The sequence below is a fragment of the Uloborus diversus genome, unplaced genomic scaffold (genome assembly GCF_026930045.1).
Source record: "Uloborus diversus isolate 005 unplaced genomic scaffold, Udiv.v.3.1 scaffold_12, whole genome shotgun sequence".
Classification (NCBI taxonomy): Eukaryota; Metazoa; Arthropoda; class Arachnida; order Araneae; family Uloboridae; genus Uloborus; species Uloborus diversus.
In genome coordinates, this window is record NW_026557876.1 from 3,914,607 (window position 1) to 3,938,672 (window position 24,066).

Sequence of the window (24,066 nt, forward strand, 5' to 3'; positions counted from 1 at the left end):
ATCATCACGCATATTGTAACCCCCCCCCCCCCCCCCGCATTTCTTGTTTTGTAATGCCAGTATTAAAGATACTGCACCAGTGTTACCACTTGGTTTGCAAAATTCCATACCTTGGCGAGTTTCTGGTTATTTTCACATACTTTTCATTGTTGTTCGTGCAATACTTCCGTATATTATATACAGCATTTTAAAAAGCATGGAATTATTTGTACTATCCACGTACAATCGTTTAATTATTGTTACCTATTAGAAAGTCCCATTCATAAGATTTTGATTATTTTTTATAAACCATTTTATTAGTTTTATTGCATTTTCTGATGCATTATTAATTTTACTCTGTGTTTAAAATCCAACTAATATCAGGTAAATTACTTTAAACACAATGAATAATATTGATACAATAGAATTACTCTAACTACATAGAATACAGCTCCCAAGGTGATTCCTTCTAACTGAACTTCATGCCTAAAATAATCTACTGTATATACTTGAGTATCAGTTGATCTTGAGTATAAGTCGACCCCGTACTTTTAGGAGGAAAATCAGGAAAAAATTGAAAACCCACGTATCAGTCGAGTCCTTAACTTCCCGAGAAAATTGGGAGCATTTGCCGATTAATTTTGAATTTAAATCTTACAAAAAAGGGGAAAATGAAATGTAATAACCTTTTTTTAATAAAAAACATTCAATCTTTATTCTTTTGTACCAAATGGGTTCACTTGGTACAAAATGGGTTTTGTGGGCCCCATGGGTTTGTGGTCGCAATTCTTCTAAAGGGTTTTGCTGTTACAATTTTTTTTTACGTGTTGCTTTTTTCTCAAATTTTAAATAAATAAAATTTTACGCTACAGCCATATTACATTATTTTTTTTTAAATTGAGCATTAATTACTGACTATCGGGAAAATTTGCGAACAGGCAATCCCCACGTTTTTTCCGTTGTCGGCTGTTTACTTTAAATCTTTACTTCACTTTCAGACCATGTAAAATTATAGTGAATTGTGTAAATATTTACTTCTTTAGCATCTGCTTAAAAGGAATAGACTAAAAATTAAAAATTTTCACATTTTTGAGTTTTTTTTTTTTTTTTTTGTAAGAATTTTCGGGAAAATGTTTTGGAAATTCTGCTTTGCATATAAGTTGACCCCCTAACTTAAAACCTCATTTTCACTTCCTTTTACAAAAAAGGAAGTATTGTATTCGCAAAAAAATTTTCACTCAAAAATCGGCCTTCATTTCCATTTTGCTCACCCCCAAATGAATGTTGAGTTTTTTTTTCATCTCGACCACACGTACATACGTACCTAAGAACGTATAGACGCCCGAATAATCCATTTTGACGACCCCTGAGTTACTTACAACGAATTTTCTCGTGACGTCTGTATGTACGTATGTATGTGCGTATGTATCTCGCATAACTCAAAAACGGTATGTCCTAGAAAGTTGAAATTCGTTACGTAGACTTCTAGTGGGACCTTGTTGTGCACCTTCTCTTTTGGTTGCATTCGGATGCTCCTAAAGGGGTCTTTTGCCCCTTTTTGGGGGAAATCATTGTTAAATTCGATGCAAACTCAAGTGGTGGAATAATTTGGCAGATACTTGGCAATATATCGCCATTTTGGTCGCCAAATTTGTCGCCAACTTGGCGACAAATTTGGCGGATTTTTTTTTTTTAAATCTGGTTTCAATGTGGCCATTGTTGGTGATATTTAGAGAGTTAGCACTTGAATCACATTAAAATTGCAATAATGGGGAAATGACATTAAATTGGAGCAAAAGGAAGTCATGTGATGCACACATCAGCGGGTTTGTAACAAATTTCTCGAACTATGTGGTACTCCAGAAGTACACCAACTAAGAGCACCGCACCTCGAAGGTCTTTGCCGAGAAGCGCTTGACGAAGAGGCAGCAGTCCACGATGTTCTCCAGCACAAACTCCGGCACGTAGGCCAGCTGGGGGCTGGGCTGCCCCTGGGGGGGCAGCTGCCCCCCCTCGGGGGAGCACAGGTGGACCAGCCAGCTGGAAGTGGCCAGGTGGAAGCGTACCATCAGGTCCAGGGTCTCGGGCACCAGGAGGGCTGTGCGGTACGTCAGGAATTTGGTCATGCCTGGAAAGGGACAACCATCATTGCCGTTTCTTTGGAATAGGCATGTCAAGGACACGTTTTCCCAGACATTTCCGTCAGAGGTGCGACATTGATGGCAAAACATCGACGTAAGAAATCAAAACATCAATGGAATTGATACGTCGACCAAAAAACATAGATGTTTTCAAACATGGATGTTTTCAACCATAGATGTTTTCAAACATGGATGGTTTCAAACATGGATGTTTTCAAACATGGATGTTTTCAAACATGGATGTTTTCAAACTTGGATGTTTTCAAACATGGATGTTTTCAACCATAGATGTTTTCAAACATGGATGTTTTCAAACATGGATGTTTTCAAACGTGGATGTTTTCAAACATGGATGTTTTCAAACATGGATGTTTTCAAACATTTATCTTTTTATCAATATATAGCATACATTTTTGAATATACTACACTATGGACTGACATATATGATAATCTCTTAACAAATGTTTCTTAGTGGATCAGTGAATTATTTTAAGATTGCGTCAATTTGTTGAATTATAGCTTCTATTTCAGAAATTTCTAAGTAAATCCAATAATAAATTATATATATAAAATCATTCACTGATCCACTAAGAAACATTTGTTAGAGATTATCATATATGTGAGCGGGCAAAACATGCATGTTAATTTCAGCAAGTATTTTCTTTTTAAAATACATTACTTATTTCCTTCACATACCTATGTTTAAGTCAAACTTAATTCACATTACATTTTTGGAGGAAAAGTGAAACTTGAATTCCAGTAAATTCACTGTTTCTAATGCGCTTATACATTATTTTTTGCATTTTTTGGCTTTGTCCCTTAATTGGAGGCAAATACATGGAAGTTCCTATTCAAAGGGACTGGGACCAGAAAAAATGTCCCTTAAATAGAGGTGTCCTTTAGTGGAGGTTCTACTGTTCGTTGAACGACGTGTTCGTCAGGAAGAAGGATGTGACGTCAGAGCACGAGCGGATGTGTGACGTAATCTCCCGATGACTCCGCGGCAAATCGATTGCTCTGGAAAGATCCAGATTGGCTCTTACGTAAGCATATCCAGAGTGACATGCATTGAGTGCGCTGTATGATATAAGCAGGGGGGAATGAGAAGGAAATCGCTCTCTTCTGCTCGCGTTTCTCATTTTCGACTGACGATAGTGGTATTTTTAAGAGGATCGTTCGCTGTTGAAGCGACGTCCTGCACTCAGGAGATGGCTGTTAGGATTTCGCCTTGAGAGTTAGGGACTTAAAATTTTTTGAAACATTTTAGGATAATTCTTGTTAGGGTGTCAAATTTTTTTTGGAAAGATGTTCTTTTGGAACATGAAGATTGATTCGAGCATTGTTGAAATCCCTCATACTTGTTTACGCCATTCACAGAAGTTTTTATGTTTTACAGTTGTTAATTATTAGATTTATAAATAAAATGATTTAGCTTTTCAATTTGAGTTCTGACATTTCATTCTCTAGACAGCTACAGAAATGTGAAATAGAAAGGCATCTGCTAAACTTTGGGTGTTTATCTTCCTCAGGGGAGTTAGACACAAATTGTGAGGTCACTTTGCGCGTTAGGCGCTGAGCAGGTCAGCCTGTGTTAGGCATAAATGCCAGTTAATAACAACAGTAAATAATCCTATCTCATCACCTCACAACACCAACAGTCACAGAATATGTTTTGGCATTCGAACATGCTGGTACGTGCCAATCGCCCTTTCTTGAATATGATGAGTTTGCGTTAGCTTATTTCCTAATGGGTTTCTTCGTCCAAGTATTTAGTCGATAGTCATGCCGTTTAGATTTCATCATTGCTGCATTAGTTATCTCGTGCATGAATATATATATCTTTCTCGTGCATGAATAGCACATAGAGAGATATATATATAATGATTACGTTCTTAGTATATTTTTTTATCATTTACAGGATGTTTTAGCTATTTACTGGGGTCACGGCACCTTTCAAGCAATTTCTTTCAATTTAAGTAAATTATATTTTTGGTTGAAACCACAACATGCCTACTTACTTTGTAATCAATAATTTATTTTGAAAATTTAAAAATATTGCTTACTTTTTTCAAAAATTCAAAACATTTGGGAAAATTCCAATTTTTAAAAATCCCTATGGCTTTTTTGTTTTTAAACTAACATGAAAAAAGCTTTTTGCTAAACGATCACAATCATCATCTCTAAAAATCTGTGCATTCATTTGCTTTTGTGTTCGCTAGAAAATTTTCTGCGATCAATTACGTAAAAAAATCGTAATATTTTTCAAAACAATTTGGTTTTTAAAGGTATGACATGCTCTAAACATTTGAGTAATTAATGAAATGCTTATCCAATGCACAGTTTTGTTAAATATATTATTATAATTGCAAAAAGTATTACTTTAAAGCTGTATCTTTTATAGAAAAAAAATCCTTAGGGGTTCTTATGAGATGAAAACACAAAAAAACCATCATCGATAAAAATCATGTTAAAGTTTTCTTTTTGCATAAGAACACATAGCGAACATGACCTAAAACCACTCATAACTTTTTCAATATTTAAACTAAAGCATTGAAACTTTTCCCCTACTTTTGGACTAGCGTTTAGTTTCGAAATGAGCAATAATTTTTTTTTTTTGATCGTTTGGTCATTTTTGAGGTACTTTAACCCCTTAATGCTTAATAAACGTCATGAAGTTAGAAATAGTTTGTTGGTCTTATTTCAGAACTCACTCAGCTAGTATTAAGGGGGTCCGGGACACATTTTGAAATTTTCTTTATTATGTACTTTAGAGTTTTGAAATTTTTTGAACTGATTCATCATTTATTTAATAAGCAAAATCATAACATATATATGAAAAAAAATTATTTTTTTATTTAAATTTAATTAGTTTTTTCCAAAAAAATGGGGTTGCTTTAAATTGCTATAACTCAAAATATTGTTGCTCAATTTTCAATTTTTTTTGCAAAAAAGTATGCACAAATATCTAAGCTTTAATTTTTATTCGGCGATTTTAAAAATATTGATTCAATAAAAAATAAAAAATATTTGAAGAAAAATTTCGAAAAATTCGAAGATACTTTTTTTTAAAAAAAATCATAATTTTTGCAGTAAACGTTTTTTTTTTTTTCAAATTCGCGGAATAAAAATTAAAGTAAATTGCTTGAAAAAGATATGCTCCAAGTTTCATTACTTTATCTCCATCGGTTCCTGACTTATAAGAGTTTGAATGCAAGAAATCGGGAAAAATTGCATCATGGAGAAAAACGCGTTTAAAGTTTCAAAGTTATGTACACATTCGTTAGATGCATGCAACAAAAATAACTATAACTTTCGTTCTATTTAAGGTAGAAACAAGATTCAAACGTCCTCTTAAGCAGAACAAAACGGAGCAATTTTTCAAATTATAAAAAAAAATTGCAAAATTTGAGGATTTTTGTGTCCCAGACCCCCTTAAAGGAAATATTGGGGAGATATTATTGATAGACATCGGTAAACGATATTTATCCGCGTTCTCATTCCTAATGTAATGTAATATAAAATTAACTTTATTCAAATTAGATTAACTTCTCAACTCTTTCGGCACGTGTAAAGTTTCAGTTTTAGGTTGGCATCCTTTGATGCCCAATCCTATGCAAATGAGGCAAGTATAAATAGTGAACGATTCCAATCGTTCTCTCTCTTCTTTTGAGTTCGTCAGCCTCTTGTGAGTTAGGTCCGGTAAGTGTTGGGGAGTTGCGAACTCCACCTCCGCTTATGGCCGGGTTTTATTCTCAAGAACTTATTTTTGTTAGTTTATTTATTTTAGTTACTATGGACCAATAAATTTTTGGTAAGATTTTAACAAGTTCCAAATGTTCATTTCTTCACATTAACATTTGATTCTGTACCTTCCACTGTGTGATATTATCTCTGCTTGTATAAGCATGTAACATTGTTGACTGACTTACGAAATTTAGCCCTTCGGCTTTTCGTTTAAACATCGTAAGTTATCAATTATTAGATTGGAAATTCTCCCCAACGGCGTGGGATCGTGGTCAGAAATGGTCACTCACCCCTCTCCATGTTGTCCTTGATGCGCTGGGCGGACTCCGAGTGCTCCCCCTGCCCCATCCTCGCCTCCTCCCACATCCTCTGCACCCGGACCAGGTCCTGGTTGAGGCGGGACAGGCGCTCCGTGGCCACCCGGAATCCCAGGCGCAGGGCCCAGTGTGCCAGGTGGAAGATCTCCGAGCTGAAGCTGAACACCCGCTCCGCCCCCTCCTCCTCCATGGGCTCGTCCCGGGGGAGCAGGCACGTCTCCTGGGTGATGCCTGGGGGAGAGAGAGAGAGAGAACTAACTCACGCAGTACTGCCATGCACATTTCACTCCACTGGGTTCGTACTCAATTTCAGAAATAAAACGAGTTTTTGAAGGAGTACTAATGGGCTGTTATTAAATGTCGCATTCAACATATTAGACCCTCTTCTCCCTTTTGTCACAAAGTGTCACGCTTCATTTTACTCCCCCTGCCCCATCCGGGCCCCCTCCCACATCCTCTGCACCCGGACCTGGGCGGTCATTCCGAGCTCGTCAGCTTGCGAGATCGAGATTTTCGCTCATGTGATCGGTTGTGACGTAGAAATGTTTCAAAGTAGTATTCTAATTTACTCGAACTCAGCTTGCGGCTAGGTTTGAGTAGATTAGAATACAATTTTGCGACATTTCTACGTCATAACCAATCGCGTGAGCGAAAATCTCGATCTCGCAAGCTGACGAGCTTGGAATGACTGCCCGGGTCCTGGTTGAGGCGGGACAGGCGCTCCGTAGCCACCCGGAACCCCAGGCGCAGGGCCCAGTGTGCCAGGTGGAAGATCTCCGAGCTGAAGCTGAACACCCGCTCCGCCCCCTCCTCCTCCATGGGCTCGTCCCGGGGGAGCAGGCACGTCTCCTGGGTGATGCCTGGGGGAGAGAGAGAGAGAACTGACTCACGCAGTACTGCCATGTAATGAGCAAGAGAATGCTCAAGACTAATAACCTCCAAATGCGATAACCTAATTAATGTATGACTAGAAATGCATGATTAAAAATAGTTGAAGACAACTTAAAAAAAAAAAATAATAATTTGAATTTTTGGCATCTTGAATTCAAATTATGTTTTTCGCAATCACGAGCGTGTGTGTTTGTGTAGGCGCATGTGTGTGGGTGCCTAAGTGTATGTATGCATGTGTGTGAGTGAGTGTTGTGTATGTGCGTGTGCGTGTAGGTGTTCGTGTGTGTAGGCGTTCGTGTGTGTGTGTAGGCGTTCGTGTGTGTGGGACATGGACGCCACCGCCCAGCAAAAGTGGATTTCGGGGGACAGTGCTCAGGACCAGCCGTGCCGCCGCCGGTGGACGGTGGTGCTGCAGCCCTGGTCCAAGCTGAAAAAGGAACCGTAACGCCAAAAACGGTCAAGTGAGAACAATAAGCAATCATGATTGCTCAATAAAAACCAAATTTATTTGGTAATTTAGTAAAGTTATGTTGTATAATATATTCAGACATAATTGGTCTTGCCATTTAAACAACCCTCTATTGTCATCATAAATATATACGTATCAATTTTTTCATTGTTTGTCTCACTGTCCGGTAGATGGCGCCATGAGTAGACATCAACTGTGTTTTTTCTGTGGGATATAAGAAGTAAGATCACAGAGGGTTTGTGTGGTATTTGGTGTGTGGCTATCTTGTAGCATGGTTCTATTTTTTCCTCATGTCCGAACAGTGTGTGTTATTTAGAACATTCACCTTACAGGTATGAAGTTATATGTTCATCCATCCTGTTTTGCAACGTACATTGTAATTTCTTTAACTTACCAACTATTTTAGACTTTTAAAAAAAAGGTTTTTATAGCAGAAGTATCTTTACTTGTAATGTGTCATATTCACTCTGCTTAGTGTTAGACAGTATTAGAATATGTCAGATATCTTCGCTAATGGCGTTTGATATTCTGTGCATAACAAGTTAGTTTAAGATTATCAAAAACATTTGAAAATAACGCGAACTAGAGCTGAGCTTTATCAATCTATTAACTATCTATTAAAATTAAACCCGCATCGTTGCTTAAAAGCAAACGAGCGCTCGAGTCGACCAGCCGGAGAGAAAAACGCCGAAGAAGTCAATTCTCTACTCGAAACCTTTCCTTATATCCTAAGTCGACTCATTAGCATGAGGACGCCAAATCCCCTTTTGATACACGCCAGCATAACGCCTGGCCAATGAGCATCGGGCACGTGCCGATCGGTCACGATGCTTCGTCGATGACGTAAAGATCGTGACGTCCTGGAACGGCGACTGCACGTGCGAGATACGTCTTCAGGCATCCTCATTAGAAGGTAGAAAAACATCGTTGAAAAATTTCTCCCATACTAGGATTAGGCAGTTGACTGATACTATCATGAGATAAGTGGTGAGATGAATTAGTTAAAACTCGTTAATTATAATTTAAGGGGCGCTAGGCTAACACCATGCACCTTTCACTCCGCAGGGTTCGTACTCAATTTCAGAAATAAAACGCGTTTTTGAAGGAGTACTGATGGGCTGTTATTAAATGATGTTGCATTCAACATATTTGACCCTCTTCCCCCTTTTGTCACAAAGTGTCACGCTTCATTTTACTCCCCCTGCCCCATCCGGGCCTCGTCCCACATCCTCTGCACCCGAACCTAGAGCCGCTATATAGATAGACCGACACATCAGCTTAAGTTTAGCCATTTTGGATCGGATTTTTCATTGTTGCATTCCTAGGGTTACCACAGCAAAGTTTCGGATTTCGCCAAATTTGCCGAAAATAATATTTTTTTTAATAAACGACTCACGTGCCGCTAATAATTGCTCAGTGAACAATCACTAAACGCGATAACATGCCAGAAAAGACAACCACTCAAACATGCGCTCCGATCCAAAATGGCTAATCTTAAGCTGATACGTCGGCTCGTACATATAGGGGCCTTAACCGGACCCGGGCGGTCATTCCGAGCTCGTCAGCGTGCGAGATCGAGATTTTCGCTCATGCGATCGGTTGTGACGTAGAAATGTTTCAAAGTAGTATTCTAATCTACTCGAACTCAGCTTGCGGCTAGGTTCGAGTAGATTAGAATACAACTTTGCGACATTTCTACGTCACAACCGATCGCGTGAGCGAAAATCTCGATCTCGCAAGCTGACGAGCTCGGAATGACCGCCCGGGTCCGTTTTGAGGCGGGACAGGCGCTCCGTGGCCACCCAGAACCCCAGGGGCAGGGCCCAGTGTGCCAGGTGGAAAAGCTCCGCACCCTCCTCCTCCATGGGCTCGTCCCGGGGGAGCAGGCACGTCTCCTGGGTGACGCCTGGGGGGGGGGGAGAGAGAGAACTGACTCATGCAGTACTGCCATGCACTCTTCACCCCCTGTACCTGATGCCATTGATGAATGATATCACCTATTAACTTTAATACTTCTCGCAGAGTTGGTGGAAGAACTAACATTTCATCGACTTTCCATGAATAACAGATGAAGAGACTTCTTTCAAATAACTAAAATTTATTAAAAGTAAATATAATTGTATAAACTATTAACTGAAGCTAAAGGTAGAAAGACTAATTAAATATGACTAGCTTGTTCAGTAAGCTCATCCTAATACCGCTAATCTATTACTATGAGCATCATCGGCAATCAGCCGAGCAATACGAGCTCCACCCGAGCTACGATTTACGGGACAGACATCACCGAACAAGTCTAAAAAAAAAGAGAATCTCAACCCCGTTCGCTGTTAAATAGCCTGTCCTCTTCATTATTCACATCAATGCCCTCCTCACGTCCACGCAACCAATCAGGATGCACCAAGTGGCGGACGCCTCCCTGCTAAGCCAATGGCGGGAGTCCGTGATGTCACGCGTCCAATCCGAGAGCTCGCTTCCGATTCGCTCGGATCGTCGGTCCGAACGAGCATCGGCTGATTATCGTGAGGTTAAGTTACTATGGCAAAAGTAAGTGTAGAGATGTTTGTAGAAATTCTATCTCTAGCAGTGCCTACCACCAGGGTTCGCCGATATATATTGGATATTTATTTATAAAAATATCATGATATTTTGACATTTTCGATATTTATTCTTTCAAGTACGATATTTTCAATACGAAAATTACATTAATTATAGCATCCCGGGTGATGCCCGGGGAGAAAGAGAACTAACTCATGCAGTACTGCCATGCACACTTTTTACTTTTCACTCCACGGGGCTCATACTCAATTTGAGAAATAAAATGAAGGAGTTTTGAAGGATTCAAAAGAGATTTTGTAGGAGTACTAATGGGCTGTCATTATATATTGTTACAAATTCTGTAAACATTAGTTATTTTTGTGGTTAATTTGTCGTAATCTAGCTAAATTTCACATTTATTAAATTATCTGTCATCTAAATTTATTGTAGCAAAGTAACCTGTAAATAGTTTCTTGTAATGAATATACAGCCCCCGTACATTCGGCTGAAGTATACGATCCCCCTATTCTTTTTTTTTTCATTGATAAAACTTGTGAATGAAATAAGAAAGTGTAGAACTGTGTAGCATTTTCTGGAATATTCGAGAGCTCTCTTTTCGGTGTGTATAAAAGCCGTTACGCAGGATAAAAAGTTTAGTTTCGATTGAGAATTTCTACTGAGAGTGTATTAGCTCTGTTTATTGCGAGGCACTTCGCTGTGTTGTTTTTCGTATTTGGGAGTAAATACGTGTGTAAACGTGGAGTTTACGGTGTTGTGTGATAGTTGCTTAATTGCTGACGATTCATTTAGCAGTTGTCGACGATCTTTCCTGTACATAGTGTAAATAAATTTCCTGTGTTTTTAATCAAGCACTGTGTCGTCCTTTCGAGAAAGTTGGAAGTCGCACCGGATCCGTTACAATATAAATGATCTCCTACTTTTTTTCCCAACACATTTGACCCTGTTTTGTCACAAAGTGTCACATTTCCCCCTCACTCCTCCTCTTGTCACATGTCATATTTTTTATAAACATATTGTTAGCTTAGGATAACTGTGCGATGTCCCCTGTTCCCCTTGTCACAATTTAATGAACCCGTCTCCCCTCCAAGGCTGGAGATGATGCTTTTTACAATATCACAACTGCAACTTACTAAACAATTGTATTTTAATTGTAATACTAGCTGCGTGCCTGGCGTTGCACGGGCTACTTAAAAAATGAAAGAGATGTCCAATTAATGTTTTTGTATTACTCTGACATCAGTTTCTAAAGCGCTAAGGAGTAAATAAATACGCGTAATGCAAGGTTTGCAAAACACCAGTAGAGCTTATTTTTGTCAAAACTCTCTTTAACGTTAATCATAGTTATCAATGATACAAGTTATGAGTATTTTCAATTAGCGCAAAAGATGAAAATATATGCATTATCAACTGTATAATCTGTGCTCACGTTAAAATGAATTACATCTGATAGATTATATCTGAACTAGTTATGTACAATTACGATCGGCTTTTTACATAGAATGACACACACTTTCTGGTTGGTTACGTGAAACTAAAGCACCAAGAATAACTACCAATAAGCATTAATTTAATACCAAGTCATCAGATTCCAATTTAGCTTTAGTTAAAATCCTTAAAAACAGTTTTTTCTGTTCAACTCTGTTTCACTTAAAGAAATCCAAACAATCTTAATTTAACATGTTCTTTTAACGATATAAACTGTATTTCAAAAATAGAAACAGGAAGGAAAAAGAGAGTTATTACAATTCGAAAACTCACAGATGTGACGGGAAAAAGTCCAACAAAATAAACATAATTAGTCGCACATCCTAAATGTACCCAAATATGAGGACGGTGAATGATAAACTTACACTTCAATCAATAAACATTACTAAAGAAACATTTTTCATATACTGAAAAGAGTTAAGAACGTTGAATGTGAAAAAATAAGAAAGGACAGACGAGATAAATATCCGAATAGAGCAACCAATTTTAAACTAATTAAAAATAAAAATTCTAGATGGAAACGTTGTTTTAAGATTTGGAGATTTTTTTTAAGACAGCAGCCAAAAAATCTCTTTTAAAAGAATTATTAGAATTTTACTTGCTCACCAATATGCAAAATGGCAACAGGAAAGAAAAAAAAATTCCTGAATAACATTTTGTTAGTTAACGTTTTAATTAATATCTCCAATAATTAAAGTCGCACAATTACAAGATTGGTCCTATTGTTTTCTTTGGAAAATTTCGAATTGATCGGTATCTCGTTTGACTCTCGATTCGCAGCGGTTCACGAGACGATAGATCTTCAGACAGACAGACAGACAGACGCGAACAGATTTTAATATTATAGTGGATAATCGTATTGCATAATATAGTAAATCTACTAGTGTATTTTTAAATAATAATTAGACAAACTGACTTTTGCGGCTGAGAGTGTGGTGGAGGAAAAAACAAAAACCATAAAACTTGGAAAAATAGCCGAGCTGTTTCGCTTCACTTATGAAATGTCTTAGTCATCTAACAATACTTTCACCTCCAACTTTTACGACTTTCATGATCATTTAGTAAATCACATCTTTATGAAATAAATACACGAAATTACTACATTAAAATCGCCCTTGCGACGACCTTAAGTTGTTGATCGAAGGATTCTAAGTTACATAGAGGAAGATTATGTGGGATTGAACTGAAAAAGAAGGAGTTTTGAAGGAGGTAAAACCAAAATGAAGGAGTGTTGGAGGAGTTTTGAAGGAGTGTATGAACCCTGCTCCAGAGTCCCCTTACCTACAACTGTTTGTGGCTTTACCAGATGGATAGGACCCCAAAGACAGCTCTGATTTGTTGAACGAGACCAGAAACCGAGCAATCCCTGGTCCTGAACCCCCAGAGGAATAAAACAAACAAAATTATTTAAAACCAAACTTATTTTCAGCTGTTAATTTCTTTCCAAGAAACAAACAACAAGCATTATATTTACTTGGCAGTAGCAATTATGGTTTGCTCGCTGTTTAACGACGCTCTATTCAACGACTTTCTCTATTTAACGACGGCTTTTCACGGTCCAAGGTGGTCCACAGTAGTGTTAAAAGCATTCTACTTAACGACGCTTTCTATTTAAGGACGATTTCTTGTGGTCCCTTGAAAGTCGTTAAACAGAGAGCCAACTGTATTTATCGCTTGCAGGAGCATAGCAAGAGTGCTGATTTTTTTTTTTTTGCAAAATTAGCAGATTTTGTATAAGCTGATCAATCTAATTTGACTTCAAAAAAGGTTCCAAAATTTATCAGTTTTACACACGGAAATATGCTTTATTGTGCTTTCAGATTTGCTCTTTCAATAAACAATTGGTGAAAGATCTGATCTTGTTTATCAGAATTTTGTGAAGGGTCTGTTTTGGTTGACTGGGATTTTGTGAAAGGTCCATTTTGGTTGGTCCGATTTTTGTGAAGGGTCCATTAACGGACCCAAATATACTCTGGCCAGGCCCCTGTTGATGTGTTTCTGCCTTAGCCCTGGCTATAGGGCGGTAACTTACTGAAAAATAACTAATGAATTAAAAAGCATAAGCTTCGTGCATGAAATAGATAAGTCGGAAACGTTTAAAAGCACAAATGAAAGATTGAAAAGTTAAAAATGCAAACATGTTTCAGAGGCAATAGCCTCCTTAAAAAAAATCTTTAAAACGAGTCTTTTGCAGTTCCGCAGATCTCTCCAATCTTAATATACATGTTCTGACACGTCAAATCATGCCTCAGCACTCGCTGAGATCTGATTGGTCCCCCCTTTTTGTATTTAAACTCTCCCATGGCCGTGTTCTATCCCATTTGCTTGCTTTGGAAGGAGGCTATTGCCTACAAAACATGCTTGCATTTTAAACTTTTCAATCTTTCATTTGTGCTTTTAAATGTTTTTTTCAACTTTTATCTAACAATTAACTATTGCATACTTGCCAACTTTTGAAGAGAAAAAAACAGGAGATTCCACCAGAGATATATGTAATAGCATGATATAATAATAACATAATATAATAACATGAATACTAAATTCAAAGTGAAATGGGTATTTTTCGCAGATGTAAGCAAATTGGTAGCAGCAAGAAAAATATACTGCAAAGGAAAAAACGAATAATAAAGAGTGAATTTGCTTAAAGTTTCGTACATTCCCTGGCATCTAAAAAAAAAAAAAAAGTAGCTACAAAAATTTAATTTCTCAAATCCAAAAAAAAAAAAAAAATCAATATATAAAGGAAAATAAAATATAAAATAAGTAGGTTTAGGGTAGCACACGTTAAAATAACATCAAACTTTCAAAATAATTGAAATAGTTTCAAGATGCAAAAGGATTGAAATCTGCTGCCATTTTCGGCAAAGCAAGTGCTTCGCTGAACATGCAATGAGGAAAGCTTCCAAAAAATTAATTTTTACTAAATGAGTTATAAATTGGAAAAAAATCTTATTCCCTGACAATGGTAGACAAGAAAAGGGCGCCATCTATTGAGAAAAAACTCAAACTTTTTGATGATTGACTGAAAAAAACGGGAGAAAATCGTAAAAAACAGTAGAGTTTCGGCAAGCATGCTAATGTTTAACCAACAAACAAGAGAAGGCGAAGGGCTCACTCTTGATGTGCACCCCGTTTCGCTTGTCTGGGGTGGAGAGGGGTGCAGCAGAGTAGAGGGGGTCCACCTTGAAGAGCTTGGGGGACCTGGGCTCTGCAAAGGGCTTGCAAAGCAGCAGCAGCACAGCAGACAGGTTCACAAAGAAGCCATCAGAAGCATGGAGAGAGGCGTAAACCTCTGGCAGCTGGCTGTTCCAGATTTTCGCACGACCTGGGGGGGGGGGGAAAAAATCCGTATAAATAGAACAGAGAACGGACAGGCTGTTCCGTTTAACCTGCAAAGCCTCTATTTTCGCAACCGCTAGTCCTAGATGCATACCTCCAATCACAAAGATGTTCAAAATCAGATGCAGGGTTACGATATTGAAAGTATGAAGCAAAATTAAAAATGCGTCGAAAAATATGAAATTTAACTTTTTATACGGGCCCTAGGTCCCCTAACTAATATTTAGAGAAATAATCTCCAGTGAAAACTATTACAGTGAAACCTGTGTAAGTTGACCACTTGCCATATGAAATTTAACTTTTTATATGGGCCCTAGGTCCCCTAACTAATATTTAGAGAAATAATCTCCAGTGAAAACTATTACAGTGAAACCTGTGTAAGTTGACCACTTGCGGTGCACTACTTTAGTGGTCAACTTAAACAGGTGGTCAACTAACAGAGGTTGATTTATCTGATAAGGGCCAATTCTGTGCCTGAAAAAAGCGGTCAACTTAGACAGGTGGTCAACTTACAAGGGTGATCAACTTTACAGGTTTTACTGTACTGACACGAAGAACTTGACATTTGTGCGACCAAAACTCAAGGAGATATGCCAATTTCAAGGTTTAAGGGACCATATAGAAGATGAGATTGGAACTTATCGCCCCTTTAGAAGAGTGACAGGTACTCCAAGAAAAAAAAAAGATATTTATAATTTTCATTGCTATTCAAAAATCAATGCTAATGTTATGCCGTGATGCGCAAAAACACACTAAAAAACCTTGAATAATTTGAAAAATCACTCTCTATGTACACATATAATTTGAAATACTTGTTAACCGTTATATTTCCCCCCAAAAGGTGTTACTGACGGAGAGTGAAAAGTGGTAATGGTCGCAAAACGCTGCGTTTCATATCTCGGTGAATATTGGTCGTACAAATTTCAAACTTTTTGTGTTGGAGTTATTTTTCAATGAAGATTATATCCCTAAACATAAGTAAAAGGACCTGGGGCCCGTATAAAAAGTTAAATTATGAATTTTTGACTCATTTTTAGTTTTACTTCAAACTTTCCACATCTTAACCCTTCATTTGATTTTGAACATTTTTGCAATTGGAAGTATATATCTAGGACTAACGGTCGCCAAAATAAAGGTCTTGCAGGTTCAAACAAAACACCCTGTATAATAATTCCTTTTAACAGATAAATATTAAATAGTTTCTTAGGTGAAAGACTACCCTACGGGCACCCACCTGCATTGGCATCCAAACAGTTTCCCAGCCAGTGCAACAGCATCTCTCTCGTCTCGATGGACTTGCGCAGGATTTTGTCGAAGAGTCGGTGAACAGTCCTGGCAATGGTCACCAGGGGCTAGAACAGACACAATCTTTTTAACTTTCTTCGGCTAAAACTATTTCCTTCCAAAACATTTCCCCAATTTGTAAATTTTGTCCTACCATCAGGCAACTTCGTAGTTGTTATCGCAGTTTTTAGGACTACAGGGTTCGTACTCAATTTCAGAAATAAAATGAAGGAGTTTTGGAGGAGTAAGACGGGATTTTGAAGGAGTACTAATGGGCTGTCCTTAAATGATGTCGCACGTTTTTCTCAACATATTTGACTCCCTTTAAATTTGTCACAAAGTGTCACACCTCGGCTTACTACTCCTCTTGTCATAAGTCATCTTATACATATAAAATCTGAGTATCTATCTATCTATCTATGTCCAAGCTTCTTCTCCCGAACGACAGTGAACTGACCATCGAACCAGGTATCGATGGATTCGTCATCTTCCCCTCTTCATGTTTGGCTATTTAACATAATCCTCCGATAATAATTAGCGGAGATATCAATTAAAAACTTTTAATTATGACTCTTAGATTTCAAAATCAAATCACTATTTTTCGAAGGCTTTCCTCCATTCAAATTATTATTCAGTGCTTCAACTCAACTTTCCGGATGAACGCTTTTATTAACATTTACAGCGTGAAGAAAATCATTGAAAAGAAACGTAATTCTTGTACGACCATGTGGATAGAATCCATCCAAATATTTATCTGAGTGGTATGTTGCATTAATAAACACCCGGGCAACGCCGGGTAGTAGACTATTTTATGTAAAAAGCGGATTGTTATTGTGCATAAATATTTCCGATATAGTCTATCGGATGTAATTCAGTTTAACGTGAGTAAAGATTATAGTTGATAATGCATATATTTTCCCCTTTTGTGCTGACTGAAAATGTACTCATAACTTGTATCATTGATAACGATTATTAACGTTGATGAGGTGTTTTGGCAAAAATATGTTTTACTGGTGTTTTGCAAACCTTGCTTTACGCGCATTTATTTATTCCTTATCGCGTTAGAAACTAGTGTCAGTGTACTACAAAAGCATCAACTGGACTGCTCTTACATTTTTTAGGTAGCCCGTGCAACGCCGGGCACGCAGCTAGTATTATTATATTAACTGTGTGATGTCACTTTTTGTCACCCTCTCTCGTCCTCTTGTCACAATTTCATGGACCCGTCTCCCTCTCGAGGCATGACATCACTTGTAGATGTGGATGACCGTTTTTTTACAATATCATAACTGCGATTTACTACACAATTGTTTTTTTTTTAACACAATCACTTAATATAGTACATTGCAAGTATTTTGTAATATCTCTACATAGTATAAAATGAAGTCTCCAAAAAGCCTTCGTGCGTTTGAACTCTCAAAACTCGAGAACTACACGGCCGATTTTGCTGAAATTTTCACAGTTTCTTCCTTTAAGTCCTGAGAAGGTTTGCAGACCAGTTCGAAAACAATTCGATAAATAGTTCTTTTTTTTATTCCAATTTAGGCCCAATTTTCACATACATTCCCGAATATGGAGGTGAAAAGGTACTTGCAAAGATTAATATTATATATCGTTGGAAAGAGTAGAATTTTCCGCGTTCTACGCAATTTGTCTCAACGCTCTAACTTAATTACGGCGGGAGTTATTTGCGTTTTTAGCTCGAATTTTTGTAGGCTTAGTTGAAATTTAGGGATTACTTTCTTCATTAAATCCATCAATAAAAAGTGAAGGAATTGTCCCACAGTTTTCGTTTTGACTCCATTGGAAAGAGCTGCTTTTTTTACTCTAGATATAACTCGACCTAAGGTCGAAAGTTTAACCCTCTATCTCCATTAGAAAAAAAGTTACAAGCGAATTAAAGGAAATTTAAAAATCTCTTTTCTATTCAAATTTTTAGCCATTTTATTTTGCGTTTCCACGGTAACGCTTTTTGAATCCATTGTTTATTTTCATCTTTCTCATTTTCAATACTTAAACTTATTTTATTTTGTGTTTACATGGTTACGCCTTTTAAATCCATCTTCCTCATTTTATTTTAATTTCTTCAAAGTATTTTAGTACCTGTCGTCATTGTTTGGCGAGAAAATTTTGCATGATGGTTTTTTTTGCTTTTATTTAATCCTAGTTATTGAATATACTTCACTTGACACAATGGTTTTTTTCAAGGTAGACCGGGCAAAGTCGGGCAACGCAGCTAGTTTAAATAATAATTAGACAAACTGACTTTTGCTGCTGAGAGTTTGGTGGAGGGAAAAGCAATAACCACAACACACTTGAAAAAATAGCCAAGCACCATTTACGCATGTTTTACTTCACTTTTGAAATGTCTTAGTTGTCTACTAAAATTTTCGCCTTCAACTTTTACGACTTCTATGGTCAATTTGTAAATCACATCTTTGAAAAAAATATATGAAATTACTACATCGAAATCGTACATATATCTTTGCCCTTGTGACAACGTTAAGTTGTCGATCAAAGTATATTAAGTTACTCTCATAGAGGAAAATTATGTAGTCTTGAACTAAAAAAGAAGGTGTTTTGCAGGAGTTCAAACCAAAATGAAGGAGTTTGAAGGGCCCTTCCAAAAAATTCCCTGAATGAAGGAGTATCGGAGGAGTTTTGAAGGAGCGTACGAACCCTGGAAATAGTTCATAAACGAGCAAAGGCAGATACAGTAGAACCTCTCAATTAGGAACATTAGAGGGACTGAACATTTTGTCCCTTAAATACAGGTGTCCCTAGTTCGGATGTATATGAATTGATGCATGTGGGGTAATTAGTATGATATTATAATAAACTAAACTAGTAACGTTTAAGATTAAATAGTGAAATTGTTTTATATACGCTAAATAAAACTCAGATTTATTTAAATTGAAAAAAAAAAACTTTTAAAAATCAAAATTAAATCAAAAATTTAGTAGAATTAAAGTTACTAGTTTATAAAAATAATTTTGAAGTAATTTATCTCATGGATTTGCTTCATGTCACATAATTTACGATGAAATGTAATGTAAATAACAGTGTGATCACATTTCAAGTTTTTTCTATAAAAAGTTACCATGGGCGTCGTACCACCTGTCGGAGCTGAACCGATGTGAATCGATTGGTGAGAGGGAAAAGTGTGAATGTAAGTCTCAGTAAGAACTTCAAAAAGACATATTTACTGCTTTGCATGTTAACGTCAAGGCAAAGTTTTACCAGTTAATTCTTTGACAAGAAAAGAACCTTTACTTCAATTAATTCTGTTTGTATGTTTTTATATCTTTTTTGTGTATTTATACATAAACTAGATGACCCGACAGAGGTTGTTCTGTTCAAGTTTTGTAAATTGAAAAGTTAAAATATTTCAATAAACTCTCAAGTGCTTGAACCGTTTTGTTGAAAAAATATGTAAAAAGAAAATGTTTTTAAGATGCTTGGTGTCAGAATGCGTGTATTTATTACAACTTGATTTATCCGATGCCCACTGAGCTGTTGTTTTATTAACTATTTTTTCTCGCGTACTTAAAAGATCTTCATAGATTGTATGGTTTGTTCCTTCGGTCATACTCAAAGGATAAAAATCGTCCTCAGATATTAAGTGTAAAAAAAACTAACTACCCAGCTAGAACAAACGGGAAATCCCGCTGCAACGTCCCCCATATGAAAAATAATAAATCAATCGAAAGGATATCGGAGGAGTTTTGAAGGAGCGTACTGCTAGAGATAGAATTTCTACAAACATCTCTACACTTTTGCCCAGGTAACTGAACTTCACGATAATCAACCGATGCTCGTTCGGACCGACAATCCGAGCGAATCGGAAGCGAGCTGTCTTATGGGACGCGTGACGTAACGGACTCCCGCCATTGGCCTAACAGGGAGGCGTCTCTGCCACTCGGAGCATCCTCATTGGCTGCGTGGACGTGAGGGCATTGATGTGAATAATGATGAGGACAGACTATTTAACAGCGAACGGAGTTGAGATTCGCTCTCTCTTTTTTAAGACTCGTTCGGTGATGTCCGTCCCGTAAATCGTAGCTAGGGTGGAGCTCGTATTGCTCGGCTGATCATAGTAATAGATTAGCGAGCCGTATTAGGATGAGCTTAACTTGCTAGTCATATTTAGTTAATCTTTTTTTACCTTTGGCTTCAGTTAAGTTTATACAATTATATTTACTTTTTCTCACGTGTTAATAAATTTTAGTTATTTTTAAAGAAGTCTCTTCATCAGTTATTCACAGAAAGTAGACGAAATGTTAGTTCTTTCACTAACTTTGCAAGAGGTATTAAAGTTAATAGGTGATATCATTCATCAATGGTATCACGTACAAACCCTGGGTTACCACCCTGAATGAGAAGCACTCACCAGGGAGAGTCGTTCTTCCGTGATGGCGTGGTCTTGCGTGGAGCTTCTTCCGGGCTCACGGAAGAACTCGAAGGGTTCCACCTCTGAGGGGGGCAGGCAGGAGACCCCCAGGGGCAGCCCCAGCAGGCTCTGCTGGTAGGCCTTGCCATTGCGCAGCTCTCGAGGCAGGCTGTGCTGTAGAAGTGCCTGCGGGGGGGGGGAGAAAAGTTCTTCAATCTTTCATGCACAGACTACGATAGCAGTGAAATATAAAGTTATGCACTCAGGCAAGGTCTCAAGGAAAATCTATTTATTATCTTTAGAGATTGCTTAAGTTGTAGAACAACATCTTCATTGATATTTAAAAAACATTTTGAAAAATAAATATATCAGCCGCTATGATACAACGAAACAAAGTCAATTTACGAACATGCTGATTCCATGGAATATAAAGCATTACCGTAACACACAAAATAGGCCCTAAAGGCATTTTAGAACTTTAAAATTGACATCACGTTGTATTACGACCTGCCAGGAGTAAAGAGCACTGGCAGACATCACGAAATTACGGCCAATTACTACGTGCAACACATGATGGCTACGATAGGTGAGAGAGAGAGCGAAAAAGATCGCTCAAAGTATTTAAAGTCTTCACATGGCTTTCGAATTAAGAATATGCAAAACACAAGATGTGTTGCCAATGCAAGAAAGTTAAAGATGTGTTCCCAATCAAAAAGTAACTCAATCTAAAAAAAAACTCTCGGTTATAAGATACAATGAACTGGTGACTCGGTTCACCCAAAAGTTCATTCATTTGACTGAGTTATCGTGACCCATCGCACTAATGATGTCACAACGTGATGCAATGTTTACGTCGAAAAAGGATTGATTCTGCATGATGCAAAAACGTATTTTTAATGATTTTTTTTTTTTTTTTCAAATTAAGTGATTCTTTCACTTTTTGTGAAAGTTTAAATTAAAAAACTAACACTGGCGACATTTTGGCCTGGCGACAATTTTGACCACCTAAATTTTAGTCGTGACATTTTGGCCACGACATTTTGGGCATATACCCTATCACAGTGTCCATATGTTTTATGAAACATTTGTAGTACTAAGACAATTCTATGGCATCTAAACTTTGATTTTAATCATGAGAGTAAATTGAACAAATATCTAATACAAGATGTACAAAATGCCAAATACCATGAGAAAATAAAGCAAATACTCAAAAAGAGATAACAGATTTTTTTAAAAAAACCCAAAGCACTTTTCATGACGCACTCAAAAGGACAAAATAACTTTTCTGGGTCAGAAAGGACAATTTAAGAATTCCTGTCGTTTTTGAAAATTCCAAGACTACAAACGAAGAAAAGTGTGGCTCAAGTTATGAAGAGAATTTCTTATCATTATCTAGCTTTCAATTATAACTTTGAGGGTTGAAACATGCATATTTTTCTTATTGGGAAAGTTTGGTTTGAAATGACTAGAACCCCACTTTTCTTCGTTTGTGGTGTCATTTTCTTTGAATTTTCGAAAACTACAGGAATTCTTAAATTGTCCTTTCTGACTCAGAAAAGTTATTTTGTCCTTTTGAGTGCATTATGAAAAGTGCTTGGTATATTTTAAAAAGTTATGTTATTTTTTTCTTTTTAGTGTAAACGTATTTCAGAAATAGAATAAGTTCACCATCACAAAACTTTGCCTTATTTTTTCATATAAATGCTCCGTACTAAAAAGGAAAAAAACCTATATACGTGCCTAAAACTTTAAGCAGCTGGCACTAAAATTTAATTCTTGTTCCTCTCTAGGATTTACGCTTGCTAATTTCATGCCTGCTTCAGAGAAGCCTTGATTCAAAATTTTCATTGCAATTACTTTTAACATTACTGCTGCAAGGCAACAAAATTTGCAACAATGGGTTTTCTATTCAGTAAATTACCGCCCATTAGCCAGGGCTAAAGCAGAAATACGTGAAATACACCGCCAGCTCAGTCATTTCCAGCCGAGGACTGCAGTTTCGTGCTCATTAGCACTCATCGGCCCGGCATAGGAAAGTGACTGAGCTGGAGATGGAAAACCTCTTGAGGAAGCCAAGAGTGCGAAACAAACTGGTAGCTAATATAGAATTAGCTCTAGACTAGACGAGTGACCGAAGCAATGGTTCCGTTCAACTCGAAGATTGAACGCGAAGCAAGGTATATTTAGTAAATTACCGCCCATTAGCCAGGGCAAAAGCAGAAATACGTGAAATACACTGCCAGCTCAGTCATTTCCAGCCGAGGACTGCAGTTTCGAGCTTATTAGCACTCATCAGTCCGGCAATTTACTGAATATACCTTGCCTTGCGTTCAATCTTCGAGTTGAACCGAACCATTGCTTCGGTCACTCGTCTGGTCTGCTAATTCTATATTAGCTACCAGTTTGTTTGGCACTCTTGGCTTCCTTAAGAGGTTTTCCATCTCCAGCTCAGTCGCTTTCCTTTGCCGGGCCGATGAGTGCTAATAAGCACAAAACTGCAGTCCTCGGCCGGAAATGACTGAGATGGCGGTGTATTTCACGTATTTCTGCTTTTGCCCTGGCTAATGGGCGGTAATTTACTGAATAATTGATGCTTACTACACTTTTTGTCTTCGGTCATACTGATTCACGAACTCTAATTTCACACTCTGCTAAATGCATCACGTTGTTTGGGTGAGATTTAGTTTCAATCATACCTCACCAATCGACATGATATACACTGCCCCAAAGCAGAATACTTGACGATGTTCTGCAACGTAAAACCATTTGACCAAAATTGTTCTGCAAGTACTTCAAGCTATACATAAGCAACAAATGTGAGCTTTTCCACAAATCAGAAACCCCAAATCAAAATTGTTTCATAAATTTTTTTTTCCTTTCAGTTCTTAAAACTTTACTGATGCTATGCATTTCTGTGGAACTTAAACCAATTGAGATTCTCCAAAAATATTTTATATGCTTTCTAAAATGAATAGAAAGAACAAAGATACAAAATTTTATAAAAATCCGAAACTAGGTGTCGAACCACGTTTTTTCGGTTAATTTTACATAGCATGAAGGAGAAATAAAAATAATGTTAGTGAGTAAATAAATTACTAAAATAGTAAATAAAATGAGTCGAGTTAGGGAAGCAAATAATAAAACACTTCAAAACTTTCTAAATTATTGAAATATTTTGAGGATGCAAAAGGATTAAATCTCAAACAAGACACACAATTTTCAACAATGGACATGTTTCAATATTGGCATGTTTCCAAAACATACTATGATGGAGGAAATTGCAGTGGATGAAGATGGATTGGGAAAAATAAGGAAAAGGGGAACCAAAAGCGCTAGAGAAATCAGAACATTTTCAGATTTAGAAAATAAAATTTCTGCAGAAAATCTGCAGGAACTGCCTATTTTCTACAAATATTTTCCGACTCGAGAGAGCACTTTGCACAAATTCTGCAGATTTCTTTAAGTTTGAAG

The 24,066-nt window shown here is 37.2% G+C and overlaps 1 protein-coding gene across 1 annotated transcript in view; it reads right to left on the minus strand.

The window, feature by feature from the left end:
• Window positions 1-24,066, minus strand: part of LOC129232431 (ubiquitin conjugation factor E4 A-like) — a gene marked incomplete at its 5' end in the record, with an annotated part of 81,333 nt that overhangs the window by 41,857 nt on the left and 15,410 nt on the right. The window contains 6 exon segments of the mRNA XM_054866576.1: window positions 1,869-2,107; window positions 6,155-6,412; window positions 6,874-7,041; window positions 14,698-14,907; window positions 16,156-16,273; window positions 20,596-20,781. Coding sequence (XP_054722551.1) covers window positions 1,869-2,107; window positions 6,155-6,412; window positions 6,874-7,041; window positions 14,698-14,907; window positions 16,156-16,273; window positions 20,596-20,781 — 1,179 coding nt within the window.